This window comes from Saprolegnia diclina (genome assembly GCF_000281045.1).
Source record: "Saprolegnia diclina VS20 unplaced genomic scaffold supercont1.8, whole genome shotgun sequence".
Taxonomy (NCBI): Eukaryota; Oomycota; class Saprolegniomycetes; order Saprolegniales; family Saprolegniaceae; genus Saprolegnia; species Saprolegnia diclina.
The window spans coordinates 476,314-498,952 of NW_008246075.1; the positions used below are offsets into that span (position 1 = coordinate 476,314).

The 22,639-nt window shown below is 58.6% G+C and overlaps 9 protein-coding genes across 9 annotated transcripts; 7 read left to right on the forward strand and 2 right to left on the reverse strand.

Annotated features, from left to right (window-relative positions):
* Positions 1-110: 110 nt before the first annotated feature.
* Positions 111-2,444, forward strand: SDRG_03421 (TKL/DRK protein kinase). The gene is made up of 4 exons (XM_008609055.1): positions 111-796; positions 843-1,436; positions 1,484-1,790; positions 1,839-2,444. The coding sequence occupies exons 1-4, from the start codon at positions 158-160 to the stop codon at positions 2,378-2,380; spliced, it is 2,082 nt and encodes a 693-aa protein (XP_008607277.1). The 5' UTR covers positions 111-157; the 3' UTR covers positions 2,381-2,444.
* A 654-nt stretch (positions 2,445-3,098) lies between these two features.
* On the forward strand, positions 3,099-4,131 carry SDRG_03422 (transaldolase). Its single transcript, XM_008609056.1, has one exon. It carries the CDS (start codon positions 3,127-3,129, stop codon positions 4,090-4,092), a length of 966 nt encoding a protein of 321 aa, XP_008607278.1. The 5' UTR covers positions 3,099-3,126; the 3' UTR covers positions 4,093-4,131.
* A 1,335-nt stretch (positions 4,132-5,466) lies between these two features.
* Positions 5,467-9,399, forward strand: SDRG_03423 (hypothetical protein). Its single transcript, XM_008609057.1, has 3 exons — positions 5,467-8,499; positions 8,553-8,957; positions 9,002-9,399. Exons 1-3 carry the CDS (start codon positions 5,509-5,511, stop codon positions 9,299-9,301), a joined length of 3,696 nt encoding a protein of 1,231 aa, XP_008607279.1. The 5' UTR covers positions 5,467-5,508; the 3' UTR covers positions 9,302-9,399.
* Positions 9,400-10,660: 1,261 nt separating this feature from the next.
* On the forward strand, positions 10,661-11,161 carry SDRG_03424 (hypothetical protein; the record flags this gene model as incomplete). Its single annotated transcript, XM_008609058.1, has 1 exon — positions 10,661-11,161. One exon carries the CDS (start codon positions 10,661-10,663, stop codon positions 11,159-11,161), a length of 501 nt encoding a protein of 166 aa, XP_008607280.1.
* A 903-nt stretch (positions 11,162-12,064) lies between these two features.
* Positions 12,065-12,995, reverse strand: SDRG_03425 (hypothetical protein). The gene has a single exon (XM_008609059.1). The coding sequence runs from the start codon at positions 12,947-12,949 to the stop codon at positions 12,254-12,256; it is 696 nt and encodes a 231-aa protein (XP_008607281.1). The 5' UTR covers positions 12,950-12,995; the 3' UTR covers positions 12,065-12,253.
* A 777-nt stretch (positions 12,996-13,772) lies between these two features.
* Positions 13,773-14,526, forward strand: SDRG_03426 (hypothetical protein). The gene is made up of 2 exons (XM_008609060.1): positions 13,773-14,068; positions 14,116-14,526. The coding sequence occupies exons 1-2, from the start codon at positions 13,869-13,871 to the stop codon at positions 14,456-14,458; spliced, it is 543 nt and encodes a 180-aa protein (XP_008607282.1). The 5' UTR covers positions 13,773-13,868; the 3' UTR covers positions 14,459-14,526.
* Positions 14,527-14,942: 416 nt separating this feature from the next.
* On the forward strand, positions 14,943-19,768 carry SDRG_03427 (hypothetical protein). Its single transcript, XM_008609061.1, has 3 exons — positions 14,943-16,446; positions 16,498-16,956; positions 17,003-19,768. The coding sequence occupies exons 1-3, from the start codon at positions 15,000-15,002 to the stop codon at positions 19,630-19,632; spliced, it is 4,536 nt and encodes a 1,511-aa protein (XP_008607283.1). The 5' UTR covers positions 14,943-14,999; the 3' UTR covers positions 19,633-19,768.
* On the reverse strand, positions 19,749-20,156 carry SDRG_03428 (hypothetical protein; the record flags this gene model as incomplete). Its single annotated transcript, XM_008609062.1, has 1 exon — positions 19,749-20,156. The coding sequence occupies one exon, from the start codon at positions 20,154-20,156 to the stop codon at positions 19,749-19,751; it is 408 nt and encodes a 135-aa protein (XP_008607284.1).
* A 789-nt stretch (positions 20,157-20,945) lies between these two features.
* Positions 20,946-22,411, forward strand: SDRG_03429 (hypothetical protein). The gene is made up of 5 exons (XM_008609063.1): positions 20,946-21,441; positions 21,490-21,795; positions 21,847-21,942; positions 21,986-22,105; positions 22,155-22,411. The coding sequence occupies exons 1-5, from the start codon at positions 21,004-21,006 to the stop codon at positions 22,362-22,364; spliced, it is 1,170 nt and encodes a 389-aa protein (XP_008607285.1). The 5' UTR covers positions 20,946-21,003; the 3' UTR covers positions 22,365-22,411.
* The last annotated feature ends 228 nt before the right edge of the window (positions 22,412-22,639 follow it).

Below are 22,639 nucleotides of genomic sequence, written 5' to 3' on the forward strand. Positions count from 1 at the left end.
ATAAAATTGCTCGTGCGACTCTGGCTCGAATTCCTTCGCGCGCTCATTGGCCAACTGGAACCAATCACAGATGGCGAATCCATCGTCGTCCGGATATGGTGGCAGCTGGCGCTGGCGGCCACAGCAAACAAAACAAGGCGGAAGCGGCGCCGCGGCCATGGTCTTCTTCAAGAGACGCAAGGACGAGGTCGAGGCCGTCGACGACGACTTCATGGAGATCATACGCATCGAGCGCGTCGTCAACGAGCTCATGAAGCGCAAGACGTGCCACAGCCGGCACGGGCTGCGCGACACGGAGAGCGACTCGGTGCTGCCGCCGTCATCAACGAGTGGCGGACCGCCGATGATGGCCATCGAGCTCGACCAGCCAACGACGACACTGGCTGCATCGAACAGCGCACAGAGCCTGCACAACAACAGCCCTGACTTGGACGCGACACTTTTCTACCGCATGAGCTGCCGCTTCCTGGACCCATACCTCGAGGCCATCTACCAAGAGTACTGCCTTCTGCACTGGTACGCCCGTGCGCGCAACGTCGTGTGCCTCCTCATTCTGCTGCACGTCGTCTTCTTCCTCGTCTACTGGATGAAGGACGAGCCCAACATTGGCAAAAACAAGATGAACGGAAAAGACCTCTTTGCGCCCAACTACTCCAACCCGCACGAGTACTTGCAGTGGGCGTACCTGCTTCTCGCGCTGCCGTACCTCTCGTGGGTCGACGAGTCGAGTCCGCTCCGCAGGCGCTGGAAGATGACGTTAACGTTCATCCTCCTCTTCTTCATGACTGGCATCCAAGTACGTCGCCGTCTTCAAAGTGCGTACCCTCACGAGTCGCTTATAGATCTGGTTTGCCTACATGAGCCAAGAAGCGACGACGCGCTTTGACGACGCGATGCGGTCCGCGCAGACCGAGGAAGGATGCAACTCGACGGCCTATCTCAACATGGACTTCCCGCTCATGAGCCTCAACCTGTACAGCGCACTCGTCTCTGTCGGCTCGGTCTTTGTCGTCCTCGTCGGCGCCACGCTCGGCGTCATCTTCCACCTCGATTTTCCCCACGTCGTCTCGCTCCTCGTGCTCTCGATTGTGTCGCTCACCTGCGTCCTATACGCATATGCGCTGACGCCGCAAGCCGTGCTCCTCACGGGCGTCATCTTTCCCGGCATCCTCCTCTGCATTACGTGCTACTACTCGGACCGCGCCGCGCGCCGCGCCTTCTTGGCCAAGCTCCACGTCGAGAAGGAGAACGCCGACCTCCAAGACAAACTGGACGCGGCCGAAGCGATGCTCATGAACGACCCGGCCTGCGACGCCGAGACCGAGGCGGTCAACGGCACTCTAAAATCCAAGCACCTCCAAGTGGTCGCGATCCCGTTTGCGGACCTCCAGTTTCTTCAGATCATTGGCCGCGGGGCGAGTGGCGAAGTCATCAAAGTACTTACTTCTTTGCGCTACGATTTCAAATTTGACGCTGTTCGTAGGCGCGGTATCTGGGCACGATGGTCGTCTGCAAGCGCATGCGCCGTGAGCAGATCACCGTGTCGTCGATCGAGCACTTTCGCGAAGAGATTGAGCTCGTGTCATGTCTCCGGCATCCCAACATTGTGCAGTTTATCGGTGCCAGCTGGGACAACTGCTCCAACGTGTGCATGGTGCTCGAGTACATGGAGCAGGGCGATATGCACAACGTCCTCCACTCGGCGCTCGGCCGCGCGTTCGTGTGGAGCGACCCGCTCTTGAAGATGGCGGTCGATGCTGTCCAAGGCATGCTCTATTTGCACTCGCAAGGTATAATTTTCGGCGCTTTTGAGTTTGCCGTTTGAGTTTGCACTTTAGAACCACCGGTGATCCACCGCGATCTCAAGAGCGTCAACCTCCTCTGCTCGGCGACCTTTGGCTGTAAAGTGAGCGACTTTGGCTTGAGCCGGCGCTACAAGAAGGACCTCGACGCGCTCACGACGGTCGTCGGCACGCCGTTCTGGCTCGCACCTGAAGTCATTCGCAACGAGCGCTACGGCATTGGCGCCGATGTCTACTCGTTTGGCATTGTGCTCACGGAGCTCGAGACACGACAGACACCGTACCACGAGATCAACGAGACGGGCCTCAAGGTCATGATGCGCGTCGCACGGGACGGACTCCGGCCGTCGCTGCCCAATACGTGCCTGCCGCAGCGCCGTAAGCTCATTGAGGACTGTCTCCGCGACCGCCCGTCCGAGCGCCCGAATTTCGTTGAAGTGCTTTTGCGTCTCCAAGGCGAGGTCCGTGAAGAGATCGAAGCCGACGCCGAGCGGTTCGCGCAGGACCGGCGCGCGCTACTGCGGCAAAAAGCCATGTTTGAACACGCCCGGCGCAACGGTGGCTACGAGCTAGTGTAGACCCTCGTCATCTCTATTATTTATTCCGCCCCAATAATGTAGTACCCGATTTTGACCTGTAGCGCATCGCCAAGAGTCCTCTCGTCCTAGCACGATGGACGATGGCGCTGGAAGTCTCTTCCCATCGGAGCGGTCGTGGCCATACGAACGTTCGGGACAAAGCGCGACAAGACCGACGCTACAGCGATGTGGACGTGCGCGAGAGGCGGGATACAGGTTGAAGATGGCGAAGCGCACGCAGATAATCTTGAACGCTGCACCCTTGCCGCCTCAACAACCGCTTGTTGCGATCCCGCCACATACGCATTACACGCTCGGTCGCGCCATTGCTGTCGCCTGCTAGCGTGGCGAGGCTGCGCGTGCGGTGGCCATGCGCTGGCGGTTTCCTGGCAACGACGCCACTTGGCACCCGAACTAGCGGCCGACGCCGGCCTCGCGAGCCTTCGGACGTGCGACATGCCCCTGCCGGCGGCAGACCAACTTCAAGAACCATCGGCGTCGCACCGCCCACAGCCCGCTTTGCTTGCCGTTGAGGTCCTGATTGGCTGCCTTTCACCTTATGCGACACGCTCGAATCCGCACTTGCTCCGTCTTTAGCTTGGTTTTTGTATACATCGCACTTGAGCGGGTCGACGGCAGTGGATCGGATTGGCCGTGAGAGTGGGATGACGTCATCCGAGCGCGTGGGGCGCCGTTGAGTTTTCACTTTGGAATTTCCCTCGAAGCCTCCACTCAGTTCTATTACCATGGCGTCGCAACTCGACCAGCTCAAGCACCTCACGACCGTCGTCGCCGACACGGGCGACTTTGCCTCGATCGCCAAGTACCAGCCGCAGGACGCGACGACGAACCCGTCGCTCCTCTTCAAGGCCGCGCAGATGCCCCAGTACGCGGACCTCGTCACGGACGCGATCGCGTACGGCCAGTCGCTCTCGGGCGTCACGGACGAAGAGCGCCTCGGCCACATCATTGACCAGCTCAGCGTCAACTTTGGCAAGAAGATCCTCGAGATCGTGCCCGGCTACGTCTCGACCGAAGTCGACGCGCGCCTCAGCTTTGACACGGCCGCCACGATCGACCGCGCCCACCGCATCATTGGTATGTACGAAGCCGCGGGCATCAGCAAGGACCGCATTTTGATCAAGATTGCCAGCACGTGGGAAGGCATTGAGGCCTGCAAGTTCCTTCAGCAGGAGGGCATCAAGTGCAACATGACGCTCCTCTTTGGCTTCCCCCAGGCCGTTGCGTGTGCCGAAGCCGACGCGACGCTCATCTCGCCGTTCGTCGGCCGCATCTTGGACTGGTACAAGGCCAAGACGGGCAAGGCGTACACGTCGGTCGAGGACCCGGGCGTCGTCTCGGTCACCAACATTTACAACTACTACAAGAAGCACGGCTACAGCACGATTGTGATGGGCGCCAGCTTCCGCAACACGGGCGAAGTGCTCGAGCTTGCCGGCTGCGACCGCCTCACGATCTCGCCCAACCTCCTCGAAGAGCTCGCCAACTCGACGGACGTCGTCACGAAGAAGCTCGACGCCGAGGCCGCGCAGGCCAACTACAACGGCGCCAAGGTGACCTTCACGGAGAAGGAGTTCCGCTTCGCTATGAACGAAGATGCGATGGCCACCGAGAAGCTCTCGGAAGGTATCCGCGGCTTCTGCGCCGACATTGTCAAGCTCGAGGACATCCTCAAGGCCAAGCTCCAGTAATTCTTCTTCATAGCCCCTAATCCATCTAGTTTTTTTGTACTCGGGTGTAAAGCCGGACATCAGCCGTCACAGAACCGACTGTGACTGGCGACGTTGGCGGTTTCGTTGCAGATATCGAGGCTGCTTGCAGCGGCGTCGTGGCAACAGGTTGTCTCCCACCTTCGGGAGGTATGTGGCCATATCGGAGCATCGCAATCGTCTCTTCGAACGCAGACATACCAAGACTCTTTGGTGGTGCCAAGGTACAGTCTGTAGTGACATCGGGCACTCAAAGGGCTTGTGGGGTTTGTCACCCCAAAGTCCGAGACGATGCTATAGGAGTGCGGAAGGTACAAGTCCGAGAGGTTGCATCTCGGCGAACAAGAGATGGCGTTGAAGCAGATCTCACGGGACGCCGTGACAGCGCCTGGTCACGCAAATGACGTGGCGGCAGGACAGGTTAAAACGCCTCATATCCGGATAAATCCGGATAAACAACCCGAACAACCTGCCATTTGCATCGAGAGGAATGCGCCTGTGACGTGGCCCTCTGTGCAGGCACACCCAGCCCAACTTAAACGTCGAGTGGCCCCAGCCCACTGCTCTTGATATACATGTAATGTATATACTCTTCACGCCCTTGCGTTTTGCAGGGCGAGCAAGGCGCGTCTATTCAAAGGCAAAATGCTCGCGCAAGGGCTGCCAGGCATCGACGGCAACGCTCTAAACCTCGCAGCCTCGTGGCAATCAATGATTCTCGCCCACATCTGGACCTTGACGGCAACAACATTGTCAAATGTAGAAGCGGTGAAGGAGGTTGTCGTCCGGCTCTGGCGTCGTCTGGAATCGTCATGTGTTGATGGTTGTGTACCCAGCATCCGCATCAACTGCGTAACCCTCTGCGGCGGACTGGGGATTGTAAAACAAAGCGACGAGGCTCATCATGCAGGCAAGTCTGTAGACCCATCTTTTCACACCCTTTTCATTATTGGCTGGGTCCAATCTCCAAGCTCCAATGACGCAGAATGCATGACGCACATGCCAAAAATCCAGCAGACAACCATCCATACCACTGGCCTACAAGACCAGGTGCACAGCGTTTGGCCGACCAGCGACTCGAGAATGGCACTGTATGAAGATACCTCGCAAAATGCACTTGGCAGCAAGAGGGGCGTGCATGAGACGATGCACCGAGCATGGCGGGAGTGCCACAACGTCATAGAAGGGCAGGTGGGACCCCGGGGCACAGGGCCATGGAAGCCAAAATAAAAACCAGCACCAAGACAACCCAGCCACGAATCCAGTATTTAATTCGTTTGATATACAACATTTGTATTGGGAATAAAATATCGGCAATATTAATATTGCAACATGTCGCAGCCCCAGCGAACTACGCCAGCGAGATGTCATTTCCGCGATTGAACTCGACCGGCAGCGATGCTCCATCGGTCGAGCAAGACGCTGCAGGACAATGGCGTCATCCTCGAGGACGACGCCGAGAATGAGAAGGCGCCGGACGAGGCGCCCAAGCCCGTCGCCAAGCAGGCCTCGGACCACTCGCTCTTGACGCGCGAGGAGCTGGAAGCACTTGAGCCGCCGCCGGGCCCTCGAACCACATCGTTTGCCGAGCCGCCGCCGAGCCCTGGTGGTCGCGCACGGTCACGTAGTACGAACGACATACAAACAACGATCCCGCGGCCGCCTGCGCGCAGCAACAGCCACACGCTCGAAACCTCGAGCGCGGTCGAGGAAGCGCCGTTCCTGGGCCTCCCACCTTCGTCCGACAAGCGCGCCGAGGTCAAGGCGCGCAAGCCGTTGCTCATGAAGAGTCGATCGAGCGGGCAATGGCTCGCGGCCGCGGCCAAGCTCAAGAAGAAGCGTACTTCGGGTATTGCCGAAAAGGCCAAGGACGACAATGCCGCAAGCGCGACGCCGACGTCCAAGTCGCTGGCCGACGTCGCCAAGAAGGTTGTCGCATCCCGTCGCGCGGCCAACTCGTTCAAGTCCATGTGGCCCAAGGACCACCCGAGCAGCGGCAGCTTTACAACGATCCACGGCCTCCATCTCGAAAAAAAGAAGCTCGACTTGCGCATTCTCAACGCGCAGTACAAGGAGGTCAAGCGCTCAGAGTTTTACGAAGAGCTCGTCGTCTACTGCGTCTTCCTCCTCCTCTTTTTCCAGCTGCTCAGCGGCCTCCCGTTCCACGGCTCGTTCCAGCAGAGCGACGTGACGGTCGACTTGACGTGCAGTGTGCCCGAGGTCTGCTCGGTCTCGTCGCCCGATGGCATCTACAGCTTTGCCAAGCATTTGCAGTCGCGCATCTGCCACGCGCCGGCCGCTGCGTCACCCACGACCTTCCAGACCTGGACGCGCGTCGGCGGCGTCCGCTTTCGCCAGATCCGCGTCAAGCCAGAGAAGTGCGCGCTGAGCTTTCTTCACGACGACAAGCAGACGTGCTACCCCGAGTTTGACGACGCGCTCGAGGAGAAGGCGGCGCTGTTCGGCGCAAACCGCACGTATGTGTGGCACAATGACTTTGAGCCGCTCATTCCGGGGCAAAACTCGCGCTTTACTACGACGTCGTACGGCACGGGCGGGTACGCGGTCGACCTCTGCGAGATTGGTGATGTGGACGAGCTCGAAGCCGACAGCTACCTCGACATGGCGACCCGCGCCGTCTCGCTCGAGTTTGTGGTCGTGAACCCGTCGACGCATGTATTTACGATCGCGTCGCACGAGTTTGTGATTCGCCCGTCGGGCCACCTCGAACAGTACTCGCAAAGTGCGAGCATCCGCGTGCTCGGCCTCGATGCCTCGCCGTCGTCGCTCTCGTCCTGGCTGTGGTGGTGCGACGCGCAGTACCTTCTCTTGCTCGCGGTCGTCGGCTTTGTGGGTACGTACCTACGCGGCGAGATTTCCGAGATTGTCAAGATGGGCATCACCTCGTACTTGACGCTCGACGGCTGGAACCTCTTTGAGATGGCGCACTTGCTCGCGGTCATTTGCACCGTCTTGCACATTTTCGTGTACTTTGGCCAGTGCCGCGCCACGATCCGAGCGGTCCACGGCGTCGACGACAATGACGGCGACGTGCTCGAGGTGCACACGCACATGCTCATGCTGCTCGACACGTTTCTCTCGCTGAGCGACTATGCAGCGCTCTCGTCGGCGTTTTCGCTTTTGAAAGTGTTCAAGTTTTTGCGTATGAACTCGACGTTGAACTTGCTCTGGCAAGTGCTGGGCATGGCGCTCCGCGACCTCATGGGGTACCTCGTCATCTTCCAGCTCATCTTCCTCTCGTACTCGACGATGGGCTCGTATGCATTTGGCTTTGACCTCGAGGAATTCTCGACCATCTCCAAGAGCTATGGCACGTGCTTTCACATGCTGGCCGGCGACTTCCCGTACGACCGCCTCCAGCAGGCCAACCCGCGCTTGGCGCCCTTCTTCTTTGTGACGTTTGTCGTGCTCGTGCTGCAAATCATGGTCAACATGTTTGTGGCCATCCTCTCCGAGTACTATGACAACGCCAAGGGCGTCGGGTCGGACGAAGACGACGTCGAGTACGATATCATTACGCGCGCCAAGGAGTTTATGAGCTCGTGCTCGCCGTCGGTCGAGCTCCGGAACCGCGAAAGCATCGTGCTCCGGCCCAACCAAACCGTTCGGCTCATCTCGACCAACCTCGTCGATAAGGAGCTCACGCGCCAGCGCGCAAAGAAGCTCTTCCGCGGCGCGGTCTGGCGCGTCGTGGCGCTTCTCCGGTTTGGCGTCAAGTTTGACACGCGGCTCGACTTTGACCGGTCCAAGGCGCCGACTGCGTCGCACGACCCGAACCGCATGACGTACATTCCGCTCTCGGAGAACTTCGACCACGCGACCATCAAGATGCTTTTGCCCAAGGGCATTACGATCCGGTTCACGGGCGACTCGATCCTTGGTCAAGATTTGCTCTTGCGCGTCGTCGACCACAACAGCTTGTCGGTCTCGTGCGTGGTCCTCAGTCACGACGATGACGACGACGACGTCATGGAGCTTGCGGGCGGCGAGACGCTCCGGCTTCCGATGCGGCTCTTTGGCATTCATGTGCTGCGCATTCTACTGAGCGAGCTCCGAGCCGCGATCCTGCGCGCGACCAAGTGGTGGGATCCGTACGAGGCGCACTTGGTCGACGACTACCACTTGTACCAGCTCCTCAAGGACGAGCGCGAGCGGGGCAAGACGACATTGCGGTTTGACGAGCTCTCGCGCCTCTTGGACTTGTACCTCCGCAAGGAGAAGCGCAATGGCGAGATCGACCAAGCGCACGTCAAGCGGGAGACGGCGCTCGTCATGTACCGGTTCCGCAATTCGCTGATCGATATGCCGTCGCGCGAGAAGGAAGGCCACGAGTACATTCCCAACCCGATCGACACGAGCATGGTCGAGGTACAAATATATTTCTTGGCAAACAGTATTGTGGTTTGACGGACATGTGGTAGCTCGGTCCCAACTTGCTCGCGCTCGGCGAAGCCATGGCCGAGAACGTCCACGACATCTGGGCGATCGAGCGCATCGAGCAGGGCTGGAGCTGGGGTCCGCGCCGCGACGATACGCTCAAGACGCACCCGAACTTGATCCCGTACGCGGAAATGTCGGAAGCCGAGCAGAGCTACGACGTGCGCACGTCGATGGAGACGATCAAGACGATCATTGCGATGAAGTACACGATCGTACGCGCGCTCAAGTGGGCGAGAAGCCTCATGCACTCGTCGAGCAACGTCTCGAGCTCGTCGAGTGGCGACAAGGGCATCCCGCTCGCGTCGTCGCCAAAAGCCAGCACGCTCGTCAAGTCTTTTTCGCTGCGGGACGTGTCGCATACGATCAAGTATGGCAGCGACGGCCAGGTACGCAAGCAATCGAACTTTCGCGTTGATGGATATCGATATAGGTGTACACGCCGCGACCGGTCGACACGTCGCAGGTGGTCTTTCCGCAGGGCCTCAAGCGGCTCATGGACTTGCTTGCGGAGAACGCGCACGAAGTGTGGTCCAAAGGCCGCATGGACGACGGCTGGACGTACGGCCAAGCGCGCAACGATAAGCTCAAGAAGCACGTGTGTCTCGTGCCGTACGTGTTTCTCACGGACGCAGAGAAGGACTACGACATCAAGACGGCCGAGGCGACGCTCAAGATGCTCTACGCCCTCGGGTACCACATTGTCGACTCGAACGGCGTCGCGCTCTCGTAGGATAGCAGTATACTAGGTGTAGGAGTTCGCAATGGTATCGATAGAATCTGGATTGCCCATGGGGCATCCGACGAAATACAAGTCTCTTTATTCTTGACGTTTACCTCGGAATGCAAGTGGCGTCGCGATTGGAGGATCTATCTATCTATCTATCTATCTATCTATCTATCTATCTATCTATCTATCTATCTATCTATCTATCTATCTATCTATCTATCTATCTATCAATATCTATATGTATATATCCATGATTTCAGTGTGATGGCCACTTCTGCAGCCGTGCCCCGCCAAAGACAAACTACAAGCTCCCGACCCGCCATTTGGACGTCGACGACGACTTTTACAAGCCGCCTGCAGCCGTCGCCTCCGCTGCCGAGCTCCGACTACCCGACGCCATCTTGCCCAAGTACGCCGACTTCGTCTACCAAGTGATGCTTCGCGCGGTCAAGCTCCGCGCTCATTTGCACTGGCTCGACACGGCCGACCAGGCGTGCCTCTTTTGCCCCGAGCACGAGACGTACCACCACTTCCTCGTCGACTGTGACTTCATCCAGGACGTGTGGAACACGCTCCACGTGGTCACAGGTCTTGCCGACAACACTCTCGGGCTACCTCTACTCGACGCCCAAGACAGCCTCCAACATGCACCGAGCCGCGTTCCGCTACCTCTGGCCAGTGCTCCGCGCCTGCGTCTGGTTCAACGTCTGGCGCGTCCGAAACGATCGCGTCTTTCGCGCCGACCTCCCACTGCCATGTCCGAGCACAGTCAAGGCGGCGCGTGCCGCTCAAATGCACTTGCACCACAGCCTCGTTCAAAGGCTCGGACAGATGGCTCTCGATCGCCTTCTCCGGCTCCTCGCTCAACACGAGTGCCAGCACCTTGTCCCGCGGATAGCACTCCTGCCTCCGCCGGCCTAGATCAAGATCAACTCCAGCGCCTACACAACGAAGAAAGTCCGACCATTTTATTTAGCGTAGATAATACGTATCTATTTTAATAGACGACCCACTTCAACAACACTTGAAATTCGTGTCCTGTCCACACCGACACGGTCCAGCCGATCGAGCCATCATTCCTGCAAATCAAAGTTTCGGAATGTTGGTAATGCGCCCTCTGGATTTTTGGGCGGTCCGGCACTAGTCGACAAGGCGCTCACCGCGGCGCTAGCGGAAGAAACTGAACCGTCGTCCAATGCCTTCATCAATTTCATTTTGCAATGACCACCCGTTCCGACACGGAGCAGCTTTGACGTTGACGTGGATGGCGTGAGTCTGTGTCTGACAGCCCTGGTACTACTATGGGACCCAGGCGACGCCAAACGACGCCAGCGATTTCATTTTTCAATCGACACAGTAGAAATGAGTTCGGGCGAAGCGCTGATCACGGCGGATCCCTCCAAGAAGCCGTCGCGCGTGCGCAAGGTTGCCCCGTTCCTCTATCTCGTCGCGGGGATCATTGCGATCATTCTCTACGCCGTGCTCTCGCTTCCGCCACGGTACTACTCGGAAGACGCGCCGGCATACAACAGCGCCGCCTGCAATGCCTGCAGAGTAGCTCCGCGCGCCAAGAGCTCCCCCATGAGCTGCCCCACTGCTCTGTTTCCGCAGCTCAAAAACACAATGCAGTTTTGCATCACGGCAGCGTCGACATCGTGCTGCTGTCCTACCAACGCTCGTCGCTACGGCTTTGAGTACGACGGAAGCTGCCCACCACCCGCGTCACCAACGTGCACGTGCAAGTTTGTCGACGCCCGCGGGGAGGGTGCTAGCATGTCCGACGGTCTCGTGATGCTGGTTTGCATTAGCTCTGCCATTTTTCTACTGTTGTCGTTCACGGTCTGGATGATCTGCGTCTATTAGCAAGCTTGTAAAGTAGTACAATTGCAGTATAACTAGGACAAACAAGGAGCCCTTGTACATTATTATCCAAAAATACGAGTATGATTTAATCACCTTGGGTGGGCCACGTCATCAGGCTTGCCATGCTGCAAATGTTGCAGAATGGCAAGCCTGATGACTTGCCAAGCGGATGTGTGTTGTGCCAAACCATGTGATCAACAAAGTTGGCATATCTCAATCGATCACCACAGCGCACGAATGACTGACTTTGTCGCTGCGACGCGTCCAAGTACTCTGTCAAGAACAGCGTTGATCCGTGCATCAATGGTACCCCTTGGCTACCTTCTCGTCGGGGCTGCCGCGATCGCCGCGTACGTAGTGCTCTCGATCGGTCCAGCCGAGTTTGTCGCGAACCCGCCCCCCTACCGCCTTAGCGCTTGCACAACGTGCAGTCTGCAAAACGCGTCCTCGACGTGCCCGACCGCGCTCTTTGCTCACGTTCCCGTCCCGATGCAGTTTTGCCACACGCTGGCTGCAGCGCCGTGCTGTTGTCCCACTGCAGCGACCCTCCGCTCCTACTATGACGGTTTCTGCCCGCCACACGACGCGCGCACTTGCGTATGTACGTTCAGAGAAGTGTCCGACGACCACGGGATCATCGACATCACTGTTGTATGGAGGGCCAGTCTCGCCGCCATCTTTGTCCTAGTTTCGTTCTCAGTGTGGATGTACCGCCTCCATTATGCTTCACGATAACTCGAAATAAGACGTCCAACGTGCTAGATCTAGAACTACCGGTACGGCCGGCCGGCAGAAAAGTGTCGAGCACAATTCTTTGCCACTTGCAGACGCCGATGCTATCGACGGGACTTGGACCCACGCCAGATTCTGGCAGAGCGCCAGAGTACAACGACTCACAACGGATCTGACAGAGCGTATCTCACTGGATAACAACAATTGACGACGCCATGTCACTGCTTTTCGACACCAGACGCCGCTCGATCGTGGCGCGAGCAATACAAACCTTTTCACACATGAAGTATGTACACTATTCGTACCCGGATAGTCGTCAATATCGATCTGGATACAAACTATCCGACGCCGCCGATCGTCTTAGACTTTGGCCCGCAAGGCGAAATCAGCCGCGTCCAGCGACGCGAGGTCCATGAGCGTCATCATGCTCTGGTACATCGGGTCGCGGGCGGCAATGCTGTACGTGGCAAACTCGGTCTCTTGAAAGGCGTTGACAAAGGGCGTGTTGCCTGAGAGGAGCGCGATCGCTGCGTCCATGCGAAACCACGAGATCGACCGGACCTCGGGCGAGAGGCCGTGCTTGGCCTCGTTCTCCATGGCCCAATAGTCGCCGGTCGACAGCGCCAGCGCAAACGCGTCACGCTTTGCCGCGAGGTTGGCGTTGATCTCGTCCACCAGCGTGTCGCGCTGCAGCCACGTATTCTCATTCGCGAGCGCCGCAAAGTTGTGCATGCGGTACCGACGCCCCTTGACGATGCGCGTCTCCTTCGTGCTCACCCAATGCAGGCGCGCCGTCTCGGGCACTTGGATACCAAGCAGCTCTTCGCGCAGCTCCCGCAGCGCCGTCGCTCGAAGGCTCTCGTCGCTCATGTCCTTTTGGCCGCCGGGAAACTTCCACTCGCCTGGGTACCGCATGAGAATAGTATTTGTACGCGTGGACCGCAGCCAGTTCTTGACCTCGCTCTGCGCGAGGAGCACGTCCCACTTGTTGCTGGCGTCGGCAGTCGTTGATGGCCGAAGACACACGACGGTCGCTGCGTCCACGAGCTGCACCATCGTTCGGTGTTGATCGCCACCGGCGGCCAGGAATAGTGTGACTTAGTGCTGAATAGTGTAGGATTTTAGACCGTCGCTCAATCACAGAAGTGCGAAATTCCTTCTCGACAACCGTCCACTCTTTCCGCCGCGCTTCGTGCCGCTAACCCAACGACGTTTGGCCGAGTGGTGATCCCCATTTTTTATACTACCAAGTCGCTCTATCTTCTGACGGCGTTGTAGAAAAGCCATGCGCCTTCTTGGCCATGGGGCAGTGCGCTGCTGCGAGCTCCTCGTTGCTGCAATGTCGGCCCAGGTATCGAAGTCCTTCAACATAGTACATGCCAGGTCTGTAGCTCGCTCGCACAGCACGTGCTTGTCCTCATTAACCTGGTCAAGGGTTGACCCATGACCTGGTACTGTACCGAGTGTTTCAGCCGATATGAGCGCCCGATCCAGCCCCTCATTGGTGCACGCGATTTCAATGTCGCCCCCGATTGGTCATTTTTACGTCGAAACCCTTCACAGTGCATGCCTTCAAAGATACATTGCTGGAGGTTGGCGGGTCAATCCTTCGACCACCCCAAAGTCGATGAAGATACATGTAGGAGCCACCGTGGCAGAGACTCTGCGAAATAACAGCCCCACCGATTCTCGATTCTCGTAGACAAATAGGCAAGTAGCGCTGCCTTCGGGCTTGCGACCCACTAGTGTATGCATGCATGTCACTCCTTGCCGTGCGAGAGAGAGCGTACTCAATATAACATTATATCACGTATGCACACCATTTTATGTAATAATGCGTGCGTGGGATTGGCTGTTACGGTGCGAAAGATCAATTATCGGCGAATCAAACGCGGGCTTGCGGCCGTCCAAAATTTGATTGGCTGCGCCGGAAACCAGTCAAGCGAGAGGCAATTTCATTTCGAGAGACTGCGTCATGAGCTCGCAGCGCGGCAACGTCAAGAAGGGTGCGCCCAAGCACCAGAACTCGTTCGCGTTCAAGCACAACCCGAAGAGTAAGAAGACGGAGCACATCCTCGGCCTCCCGATCCACGGCCTCTGCCCGCACTGCCACGACCAGATTGTCTGGCGCAAGAAGTACCGCAAGTACCGCCCGCTTACGCAGCCCGGCAACTGGTAGGCCTCACCATCTTGCTCGCTGTTGTCGCTCATGCATCCTGTAGTACCGAGTGCCGCCAGAAGACCGTCACGGCCGCGTACCACACGCTGTGCCAGCCGTGCGCCAAGGCCAAGGGCGTCTGCGCCAAGTGCTGCAAGGCCGACGAGCTGGTTTTGAGCGAGAAGCAGTTGGCCGACCAGCGCAAGGAAGACGAGAAGGAGTTTGAAGAGTCGCTTGATGGCATGAAGGAGCGCGAGCGCCGAAAGGTCCTGCGCGAGAAGAAGAAGCAGGAGGAAGAGGAGAAGGCGGCCGCCAAGGCGGCGCGCCGCCTCGCTCTCGGCCTCGACCCGATCGACCCGAACGACGACGACGACTTGGACGACATGAGCGATTACCTCTCCGACTAAGATCGTAGTGCGGATGACGCCACTTTACTAACCTACACAAACATTTTGCTAAAGTCCTTGGTCCGATGTCGTTGGACTTGGCCGGCGTCGTCCCGACGTTAGTGACAACGTCCTGTATAGCACCGTGACGCCAACCAGCAGCAGGAGTAGCGGTATCGGTCCGTCACGGAGCGCGCTCCGTCCGCGGTACTGGAAGCAAGAGGACCCTTGAGCTTATTCCTGCAGGAAATAAGTTCAGCTACCCGCGAATTGTTACCTAATTCATGCCTGATGCTCCACCTCGTTCGGGCCCACAGTCGTATTTAATCCATATAATAAAATAAATACGGATGCATTTGTATGAAGATCCAGCACATTCTTTTTTCAAGCAATTTAATTTGATAATAAAAACGCACCTGAAGCAGTTGAAGGTAAATTATTTCACGCCAGTTCGTCGAAAGCATACAAACATCAAGTACCGCGCACCGCACACGACAATAAAATAAGCTGGCAACCCACCTGTACCCAGACGCAGCGACGTATTGCGGCTTGGCGCTTTAGCATGACCGACCTCATCGGGCCGGAGCGCATGGCCAAGACCCGAAGCAGTTCCTCGGACGACGACGGCTCGGAGCCCATGACGCCGCCGAGCGACGCCAAGGGCGAGAGCTCCTCGACCGCCGAGTACCAGCTGGACCTCGAGCTCGGGACACCGACAACACCGCCGCCACCTTCGACGCGCGCGGCCTCGGCCGAGTCGGACTCGCGCACCGAGCTCTCGGCCAGTACGCCCATGGAGACCGACGGCAACGAGGCCCGCGATGCGATCTCGTTCCATATTGAGAGCACGCGCATCGTGAAGAAGCAGCTCCTGCCGTCCTGCCTCTTCCGCGCGGCCGTCCACGTCGGGCGGCGTGCCTCCTGGCACATTCACTTTGGTCAGAAGGAGCTTCTGCGGCTCCATGCGTGCATGACAATCTACCTCCTCTGGAAGAAGCGCACGTTTGTACATTTGCCGCTGACGCTCCTCATGGAGAAGCGGGCGGCATCGCGCGCGCTCGACAAGGACGTGATCGAAGGCTACATCCAGCGCTTGCTGGCGATTCCCGAAGCGCTGCAGTGCGAAATGTTTCTGAGCTTTCTCGAGATGAGTCCGCTGCGATTACAAGGCAACTTGCGCTGGAAGTCGATGAAGGAAGGCTACGTGCACATGAAGATCAACGGCGCCGAGCAGATTCCGTTCCAGAAATTCTGCTCCCGCCGGCTCGAGAAGGTCTACCGGCACTCGTACCGCATCCTCCTCCGCATCGCGTTTGTCTCGTGCGTCCTCTTCATCATCTGGCCCGTCCTCCTCTTCCTCATCGTCGCCTTCCAGAACGACGACCTCCTCGCGACGATGCAAAATGGCATCAACGACTTCTTTGGCCACGCCGGCCTCCCGCTTTGGTTTGTGATTGCGCTCGTGCTCGGGCTCCTCGCGTTTGGCGTCGGCTTTATCTACAAGTACTTTGAGCGGCGCCTCGGGACCGTCCGGCGCTGGGCCGTGCTCAAACCCACGTGCATTGCGTTCTACAAGAGCCGCGCCGACCTCGAGGCGAGCGAGGTCTTCATCTTTGACACGCGCTTCAAGGCGGTCGAGGGCAACTACCGCCAAGGCACGTCTTGGATGGCCAACGGCCTCACGGTGCGCAACAAGGGCGGGTACGTCGAGGTCGACTGCGGTCACTACTACACGCGCATTCTCTCGGTGCTCGCGCTCGCCCTCGCGTTTCTCAGCGTCATTGCGATCTCACAGTCGGGGTTTGACTTTAAACCGATTGCATACACCGAGACGCCGGCCGACCCGATGACGTTCAACTCGACGATCTGCGGGTTTGCGTTCAAGACCAACACGAGCTACTTTGAGCGCAACTTGGGCATGAGCGGCAACATTTACCGCTTCCGCGTCGAAGAAAGCACCCACAGCACCCCCCAGCTCGTCAGCAACAAGGCCTTTACGATCGACGAAGGTACACCAGATGCACACGCATATTAAATTACTCAACCTTCCATGCGCGTAGGTCTGCAAGGCGCCAAGCTCGGGCCCCAATGGCTCGGCAACTACGAGTCAAAGCACAAATACGTGGGCATTTTCAAAAAGTACGACCCTAACGTCGACGTCTTGCGAGCTGTGACGAGCATGTCGCTGCCGCCGTTTCCAGGCACGCGCTTTGTGGGCCTCCACAGCACGTCCAGTATCGACGGCGACAACGTGCTCATCTCGTTCTCCAACACGACGTGCGTCATGCCGATCGAATTCTCCAATGTGACGGCCGCCACGATCGGGTACGTTGTCGCGTCTCTCCTGCTTGGGAGTGTGATTGCGTCGACGGTCGGCATCTTTTGCAACTACATCATCTCGTACCTCGGTATCTGGCACGCCCACGTGCGTCGTGACATTTGGCTCTCGCTCCTCCGCGATCTGCCGATGCGGCCCAAGAACCACCGGTATCTCTCGTTTGCGCCCCAGCGCTCGGAAGGTACACTTGATACGCTGATACTTAATACGATCATGCAATGTATTAGGGTTTGTCAAGTGGCACGTCGACGGCGAAGACACATACGAAGCCATGATGCACGCGATCTTGAATGCGACGACGCAGATTTTAATTGCTGGCTGGTGGGTCTGCCCCGACTTGCTACTGCAACGGCCCAAGCCCGGTCGCGAAGGCCCCGGTCCGAGCCTCAAGGACCTCTTGCTGCAAAAGGCCGAGGCCGGCGTCATGATCCACGTGCTCATCTACCGCGAGGTGCGCGTCGCGATGGACCTCGGGTCGTACTACGCGATGAAGTCGCTCATGCGCCACCGCAACGTCCGTGTACTCCGCGACCCGGACTTTCAGGTGCAGTTTCTCGGCTTCTGGAGCCACCACGAGAAGATTGTGTGCGTCGACACCACGACTGCGTTTGTCGGCGGCCTCGACTTGGCGTTTGGCCGGTTTGACACGTCGGCGCACGTGCTCTCGGACCCGGGGCCGCCCGAGTGCCAGCGCTGGCCCGGCAAAGACTACTCGAACCCGATCATCAAGGACTTTGTGCACGTCGACCGGCCGTTCGAAGACCTCGTGGACCGCGAGTCGGTGCCGCGCATGCCGTGGCACGACGTGCACTGCTCGCTCCAAGGCGAAGCCGTCCTCGACGTCGCGTTGCACTTCATTGAGCGCTGGAACTTTGTGTGCGCCAAGAAGGACAGTGCGCTCCGCACCGACTGGTGCGTCTGCTTTCGCACGCGCCGGTTCAAGTTTTTACCCAAAAGCATCGTACCGCTCGACGCGCCGGCGTCACCACCGAAAGGCGCGGACGCGTACCAACCGTGTGCGCTGCAGGTGCTGCGGTCTGTGTCGCAGTGGTCGGCGGGTGTCCCGACCGAGGCCAGTATCCACACGGCGTACTGCGAGACGATCCGCGCCGCGCAGCACTACGTGTACCTCGAGAACCAGTTCTTTATCTCGGGACTCCAAGGCAACACGATGGTGCTGAACCGCATTGTCCAAGCGCTCGTGGACCGCATTGCGCTGGCGGTCGCGCACAACCAAGTGTTTCGCGTCTACGTGGTCATGCCGCTGCTGCCGGCGCTCGAAGGCAACATCCAGAGCAAGCAGTCGCTGACGCACTTGCACGCGATCATGCACTGGCAGTACGAGACGATTCGGACGTCGCTCATGGATGCGCTCATCCACATCACGCCCGTGCCGCACGAGTACGTCATGTTCTTTGGCCTGCGCACGACTGGTGTCATGCCCAACGGCCGGCTCGTGACGGAGCAGATCTACATTCACTCGAAAGTGCTGATCGCAGACGACCGCGTCGTCGTCATGGGCAGCGCCAACATCAACGACCGCAGCATGAACGGCGACCGCGACTCGGAGATTGCGATCGTCATGGAAGACACGACGTTTTCGCTCGGCCGAATGAACGACGAGCCGTACCGGCAAGGGACGCTCGCGACGACACTCCGGCAGCAGCTCTTTCGGGAGCACCTCGGGCTCTCGCCGACCGACAACTCGATGCTGGACCCAGCGTGCGCCTTCACGTGGCAGTTTATCCAGCGGCGCGCCCAAGCCAACACGCGCGTGTTTGAAAATGTGTTTCACTGCGCACCATCGGACGAACTGCGGTCGTTCAGCGCATTCGAAGGGGCGTGGACGCAGCTCGATGCGGTCTTTGAGAACCAGCGGCTCAACCCGCTCCGGGGCCGGCACGCGTGGGACGCCCAGAACCTCAAGCCCGACGACTATGCGCCGTGGACCGACATCAACGGCGTACCCGTGCCCCTCGAGAAGATCCAGCTCTCCGAGTTTACGCTCGTGAGCGACCACAGCTTCCCAATGCTCTCAGACGACGACGACAAGTGGTACTACGCGCGCAATTTCAAAATCTTTCAGGACATGCGCCTCGTGCCGGCCCACGCAGTCCGGCGCCGCGACAAGCTCCAGCACTTTATGGCCGACCGAATCCTTGCGCAAGTCCGCCGACGCAAGTACGTTCGGACGTCGGCGCTGCTCTTGCACGACGACGACTGCGCGGTTCTGCACTCGTCGCGGTCGCTCGCAGAGGACGACGAGACGACGTTCTATGGCAAGTGGCGGCAGTGGACCAAAGCGCCCAGTTGGACCCACCGCGGCCGCAAGTCGACAATGGATCAGGCCGACGACGCGGTGTTGCAGACGACCGACACGGACGTGGCGATGGCGACGATCCCGGCGCGCCACAGCGAGAGCGACGTGCCGTGGTCGGACCACCCGAAGAAGATCCTTCGACGCTCCGAGACGGACTTTGCCCGCAAGGCGAGCAGCCTCTTCCTCCCGTTTTTGCACAAGGGCGAGTCGTCGTCGTCGCACCACCATGGGTACCATGACGACGACGCGATGGAAATGCGCCCGGCGCGGTCGTGGCTGCCGTTCTTGCACCCGAGCGAGAGCGTCGACGACGGTAGCCAGCTCCTACTGCAGTCGCCGTCGATCTCGGTGCAGTCGGAGCCGGCCGAAGCGCAACTCGGGAACGTCCAAACCAACGCCAGCGTGCCCGTCACCGAGGAGATGCACGCGAAGTTCCAGCTCTCGGCGATCCAGGGCCATCTCGTCGTCTTCCCGCTCGAGTTTCTCGTCGATGAGAAGCTCCGGCCACCCATCTTGCCGCCGTACCTCCATATTTAAGCCGGTCATGGACGATGATCTTGTTGTTGCAAGTACGTCGATGTTGACGCAAAAGTACATAGTGGTCGTCGTTGTGGCATAAGATAAGGGAGCATCATAAATAGGGACAAAAGCGCTCAGAGGAACGCGCGCTGGACGCTGCGCTTGACGGTCTTCTTGGTCGACGCCTTGCCGGCCTTGCGCTTCTTGATAGTCTTCTTGATACAGGACGGGCGGTGCTTGGCAGCGCCTCGGCGCGGCGAGAGCAAGTTGAAGGCCTCGAGGTACATGCTGAGGCCCATCGTCGGCTCGTCCTCGCTCGTACAGTCGCTTGTCGAGAGCATCTCGAGCGTCGTATGCGGGCAGTACATGGCGAGCCCGCTCGTCGACGTGAGGTACGCCGTCGGGATGTACACGTCGCAGGCCTCGTCGTCGCTCCATGTCGGGTCGAGGCTTGTCGGCGCTTGGTCGTCCATGGCGTACAGCCGCATGCGCTCCTCGATGAGCGTCGGGACCATGCAGTCGACCTCGTTGAGCTGGAGCATGATGCTGGTCGGAAGGTGGAAATCGGGAAATGGACCAGGCGACGTCACGGCATTGCCAACGCAGTGCAATCTTCCAGCGAGATCGGCCGCTGATTGGCTGCATTTTTGGCCACTTGACGGACCAATCCCCGCGCAGTGTCGATGGAAACCTACCTCAGGATCTACAGCGTTGGGATCGCGTGATGCATGAGCTTCTATGAAGCGGCAAGGGCTGGATCTATGGAAGACTCTGATGCTGCTTGACCATTGACGTCAGCAGCGAGAAGCGAGAAGGTACCGCTCCATGCGGCGACCCTTCACCGCCAAGTCAACAAAGAAGGACGTGCGACAAACCACGGTGCTTCTTCAAGGTAGCACCGAGTAGCACTTGTGGTGCGCTTGCCATTTCCTTTGAATTGGTGTGACGATCGTGTGCCTCATACAGCGTCATCGCCAAGCTGGACATGCGCGCAATGATTCAAAGTCAAGGTAATAGCAACTTGCAGTTCACTTGGCACAGTGGTGATGGCAGCATTGGTAGCCGATAAACATACTGTGGTGCCTGAACTACTAACGTTAAATTTCCTTCAACCGGTGAGTCTTCGCGCCAATCCACGCTGCACATCACCATCAACAATGAAATTTCCCATTGAACTTTCACAAACCTCTACACAATTGTACTCCTGAAGTACACACAGGTGTCAGGAGATCCCGAGCACTGGTGGACTACTTGAGACTGAACCGAGACAAAGAGACTGCTTCCGTCACGTGCCACCGACGTCGTTCGTATTATTTTTCCAATGTTCCAAGATCGACCCAAGCGGCGCCATCGTCACGCACTCACAACGCCATTTCGGTCGCTGGCGCAATGGACGCTCTCTTGTCGCAGGATGTTGCGTTGCTCGTGTTTGCGTTCTTGGCGCCCGCGGACCTCCTCGTTGTCGAACGCACCTGCGTCCGGTTTCGCGACTGGGCGCCGCACGATGTCCACTGGTGGCGTGCCTATGCTGCCACGTACCCGCGCTCGTACCTTCGGCCAAGCGAATCTGCGCCATCGTGGCGCCACGTGTACGTGACAAAGCGCGAGCTGCTGCGCGCGTGGCGGGTCGGCGTCCCCCGTCAAATCGCGTCGTTTAGTGCGCATAGCGACGGCGTCAACGCGATCGCGGCCCAGAAAACGCACGGACCCTCGAGCAACCTCTACGCCACGTGCGCCTTTGACCGGCTCGTCAAAGTCTGGCGCAAACCAATGTCATCGAAAGGCACCGATCCCATGAGCCCGCTCATGACCTTGGCCGGACACCAGGTACCGGCCCACCTTCCTTCACAATGTCACCGTCGAAGTATGCATTAGCACGCTGTTTGGTCGCTCGCGTGGTCGCCGCACCCGAACGAGCTCTTCAGTGCGTCGTTCGACAGCACGGTTCGCTGCTGGGATGTCGAGACGGGCCAGAACGTCCGCGTCCTCGAGGCCGACGCCGATAGGCTCTTGAGCATGACGATTGAAGCGTCGACAGTGTGGACCGGGTCGCTCAAAGGGGAGCTGCTGCAGTGGACACGAGCGACACCGAATGCCATCGCCCACCGTGTCCAGTGCACGACGCCGTGCATTTCAGCGATGGCCAAGCAAGGCCATCGGCTGTACATCGGTGGCGTCAAGGTGCGATGACAGCCCCCTTTTATGATGCAAGAAGGCGAAATACCACACTAGGATATCGAGGTGTGGGACGAGCGGCGCCTTCAAACCCCAATGGCGCTTCTCGTCGGTCACGACCAAGCGATCATGGACGTGGCACTGCTCACCGACGTAAGGAATTAGGAGTCGGTCACGGTCTCATGCCCGAGAATAGGACCTTGTCATCACGGCCAGCAAGGATAGCTCGCTCAAAATCTGGGATGCATCTGGGGCCCACCACCAACCCCTCTTTGATTTCCCCAACGCGCATACGACCGCGGTCCGATCGATCGCGGTAGGAAAACCTCTGTATTCCAATGCGGCGTATCTATGCTTTTTGACAGGTCGGCGACCACAGCGTTGCCACGTCATCGAACGATTCGACGGTGGCGCTGTGGCAGTTTGGGCCCAAGACGGGGTTGGTGAAGCGAGAGACGTTGCACGTGCACACGAAGCAAGTGCCGTCCGTCGATGTCGACGAACGCTCCTTGTATACGGCGTCCTGCGACAGCAGCGTCACGATCCACGACTTGGTCGTCGCGCCCGTCGCTTAAGTCTTCAAGTCTTAAGTTTCGCACATGCATGGCCCACTGCTCTCTTCCGTTGGCGCACGTCTTTCGATAGTACAGTGCTAGACGCATCGCAGCATACCTTACGCAGTACCATCGCGAGATGACCGGAACTATGTGGTATGTATTGGGACTCGTGGGATTGACCCGTCGGGTCCAGCGCAGGGATCCTCGTCGTAGTTTTGCCAGGGATAAAGTAAGGAATTATGGGCAGCCGGATCTGGTCCCGGTACTCACCCTGTGACCCGCTACTCGACGTC

What these genes read in the sequence shown, in the direction of transcription:
- SDRG_03421 (XM_008609055.1), top strand. Translation starts at nt 158, where the DNA reads ATGGTCTTCTTCAAGAGACGCAAGGACGAGGTCGAGGCCGTCGACGAC. An exon ending in TCTTCATGACTGGCATCCAA is followed by an intron (nt 797 to 842) that starts GTACGTCGCCGT and finishes AGTCGCTTATAG; the next exon opens with ATCTGGTTTGCCTACATGAG. An exon ending in GCTCTATTTGCACTCGCAAG is followed by an intron (nt 1,791 to 1,838) that starts GTATAATTTTCG and finishes TTTGCACTTTAG; the next exon opens with AACCACCGGTGATCCACCGC.
- SDRG_03423 (XM_008609057.1), top strand. Translation starts at nt 5,509, where the DNA reads ATGCTCCATCGGTCGAGCAAGACGCTGCAGGACAATGGCGTCATCCTC. An exon ending in TCGACACGAGCATGGTCGAG is followed by an intron (nt 8,500 to 8,552) that starts GTACAAATATAT and finishes GACATGTGGTAG; the next exon opens with CTCGGTCCCAACTTGCTCGC. An exon ending in AGTATGGCAGCGACGGCCAG is followed by an intron (nt 8,958 to 9,001) that starts GTACGCAAGCAA and finishes ATATCGATATAG; the next exon opens with GTGTACACGCCGCGACCGGT.
- SDRG_03425 (XM_008609059.1), bottom strand. Translation starts at nt 12,949, where the DNA reads ATGGTGCAGCTCGTGGACGCAGCGACCGTCGTGTGTCTTCGGCCATCA.
- SDRG_03426 (XM_008609060.1), top strand. Translation starts at nt 13,869, where the DNA reads ATGAGCTCGCAGCGCGGCAACGTCAAGAAGGGTGCGCCCAAGCACCAG. An exon ending in CTTACGCAGCCCGGCAACTG is followed by an intron (nt 14,069 to 14,115) that starts GTAGGCCTCACC and finishes TGCATCCTGTAG; the next exon opens with TACCGAGTGCCGCCAGAAGA.
- SDRG_03427 (XM_008609061.1), top strand. Translation starts at nt 15,000, where the DNA reads ATGACCGACCTCATCGGGCCGGAGCGCATGGCCAAGACCCGAAGCAGT. An exon ending in GGCCTTTACGATCGACGAAG is followed by an intron (nt 16,447 to 16,497) that starts GTACACCAGATG and finishes CCATGCGCGTAG; the next exon opens with GTCTGCAAGGCGCCAAGCTC. An exon ending in TGCGCCCCAGCGCTCGGAAG is followed by an intron (nt 16,957 to 17,002) that starts GTACACTTGATA and finishes GCAATGTATTAG; the next exon opens with GGTTTGTCAAGTGGCACGTC.
- SDRG_03422 (XM_008609056.1), top strand. Translation starts at nt 3,127, where the DNA reads ATGGCGTCGCAACTCGACCAGCTCAAGCACCTCACGACCGTCGTCGCC.
- SDRG_03429 (XM_008609063.1), top strand. Translation starts at nt 21,004, where the DNA reads ATGGACGCTCTCTTGTCGCAGGATGTTGCGTTGCTCGTGTTTGCGTTC. An exon ending in TGACCTTGGCCGGACACCAG is followed by an intron (nt 21,442 to 21,489) that starts GTACCGGCCCAC and finishes AGTATGCATTAG; the next exon opens with CACGCTGTTTGGTCGCTCGC. An exon ending in ACGTGGCACTGCTCACCGAC is followed by an intron (nt 21,943 to 21,985) that starts GTAAGGAATTAG and finishes GCCCGAGAATAG; the next exon opens with GACCTTGTCATCACGGCCAG.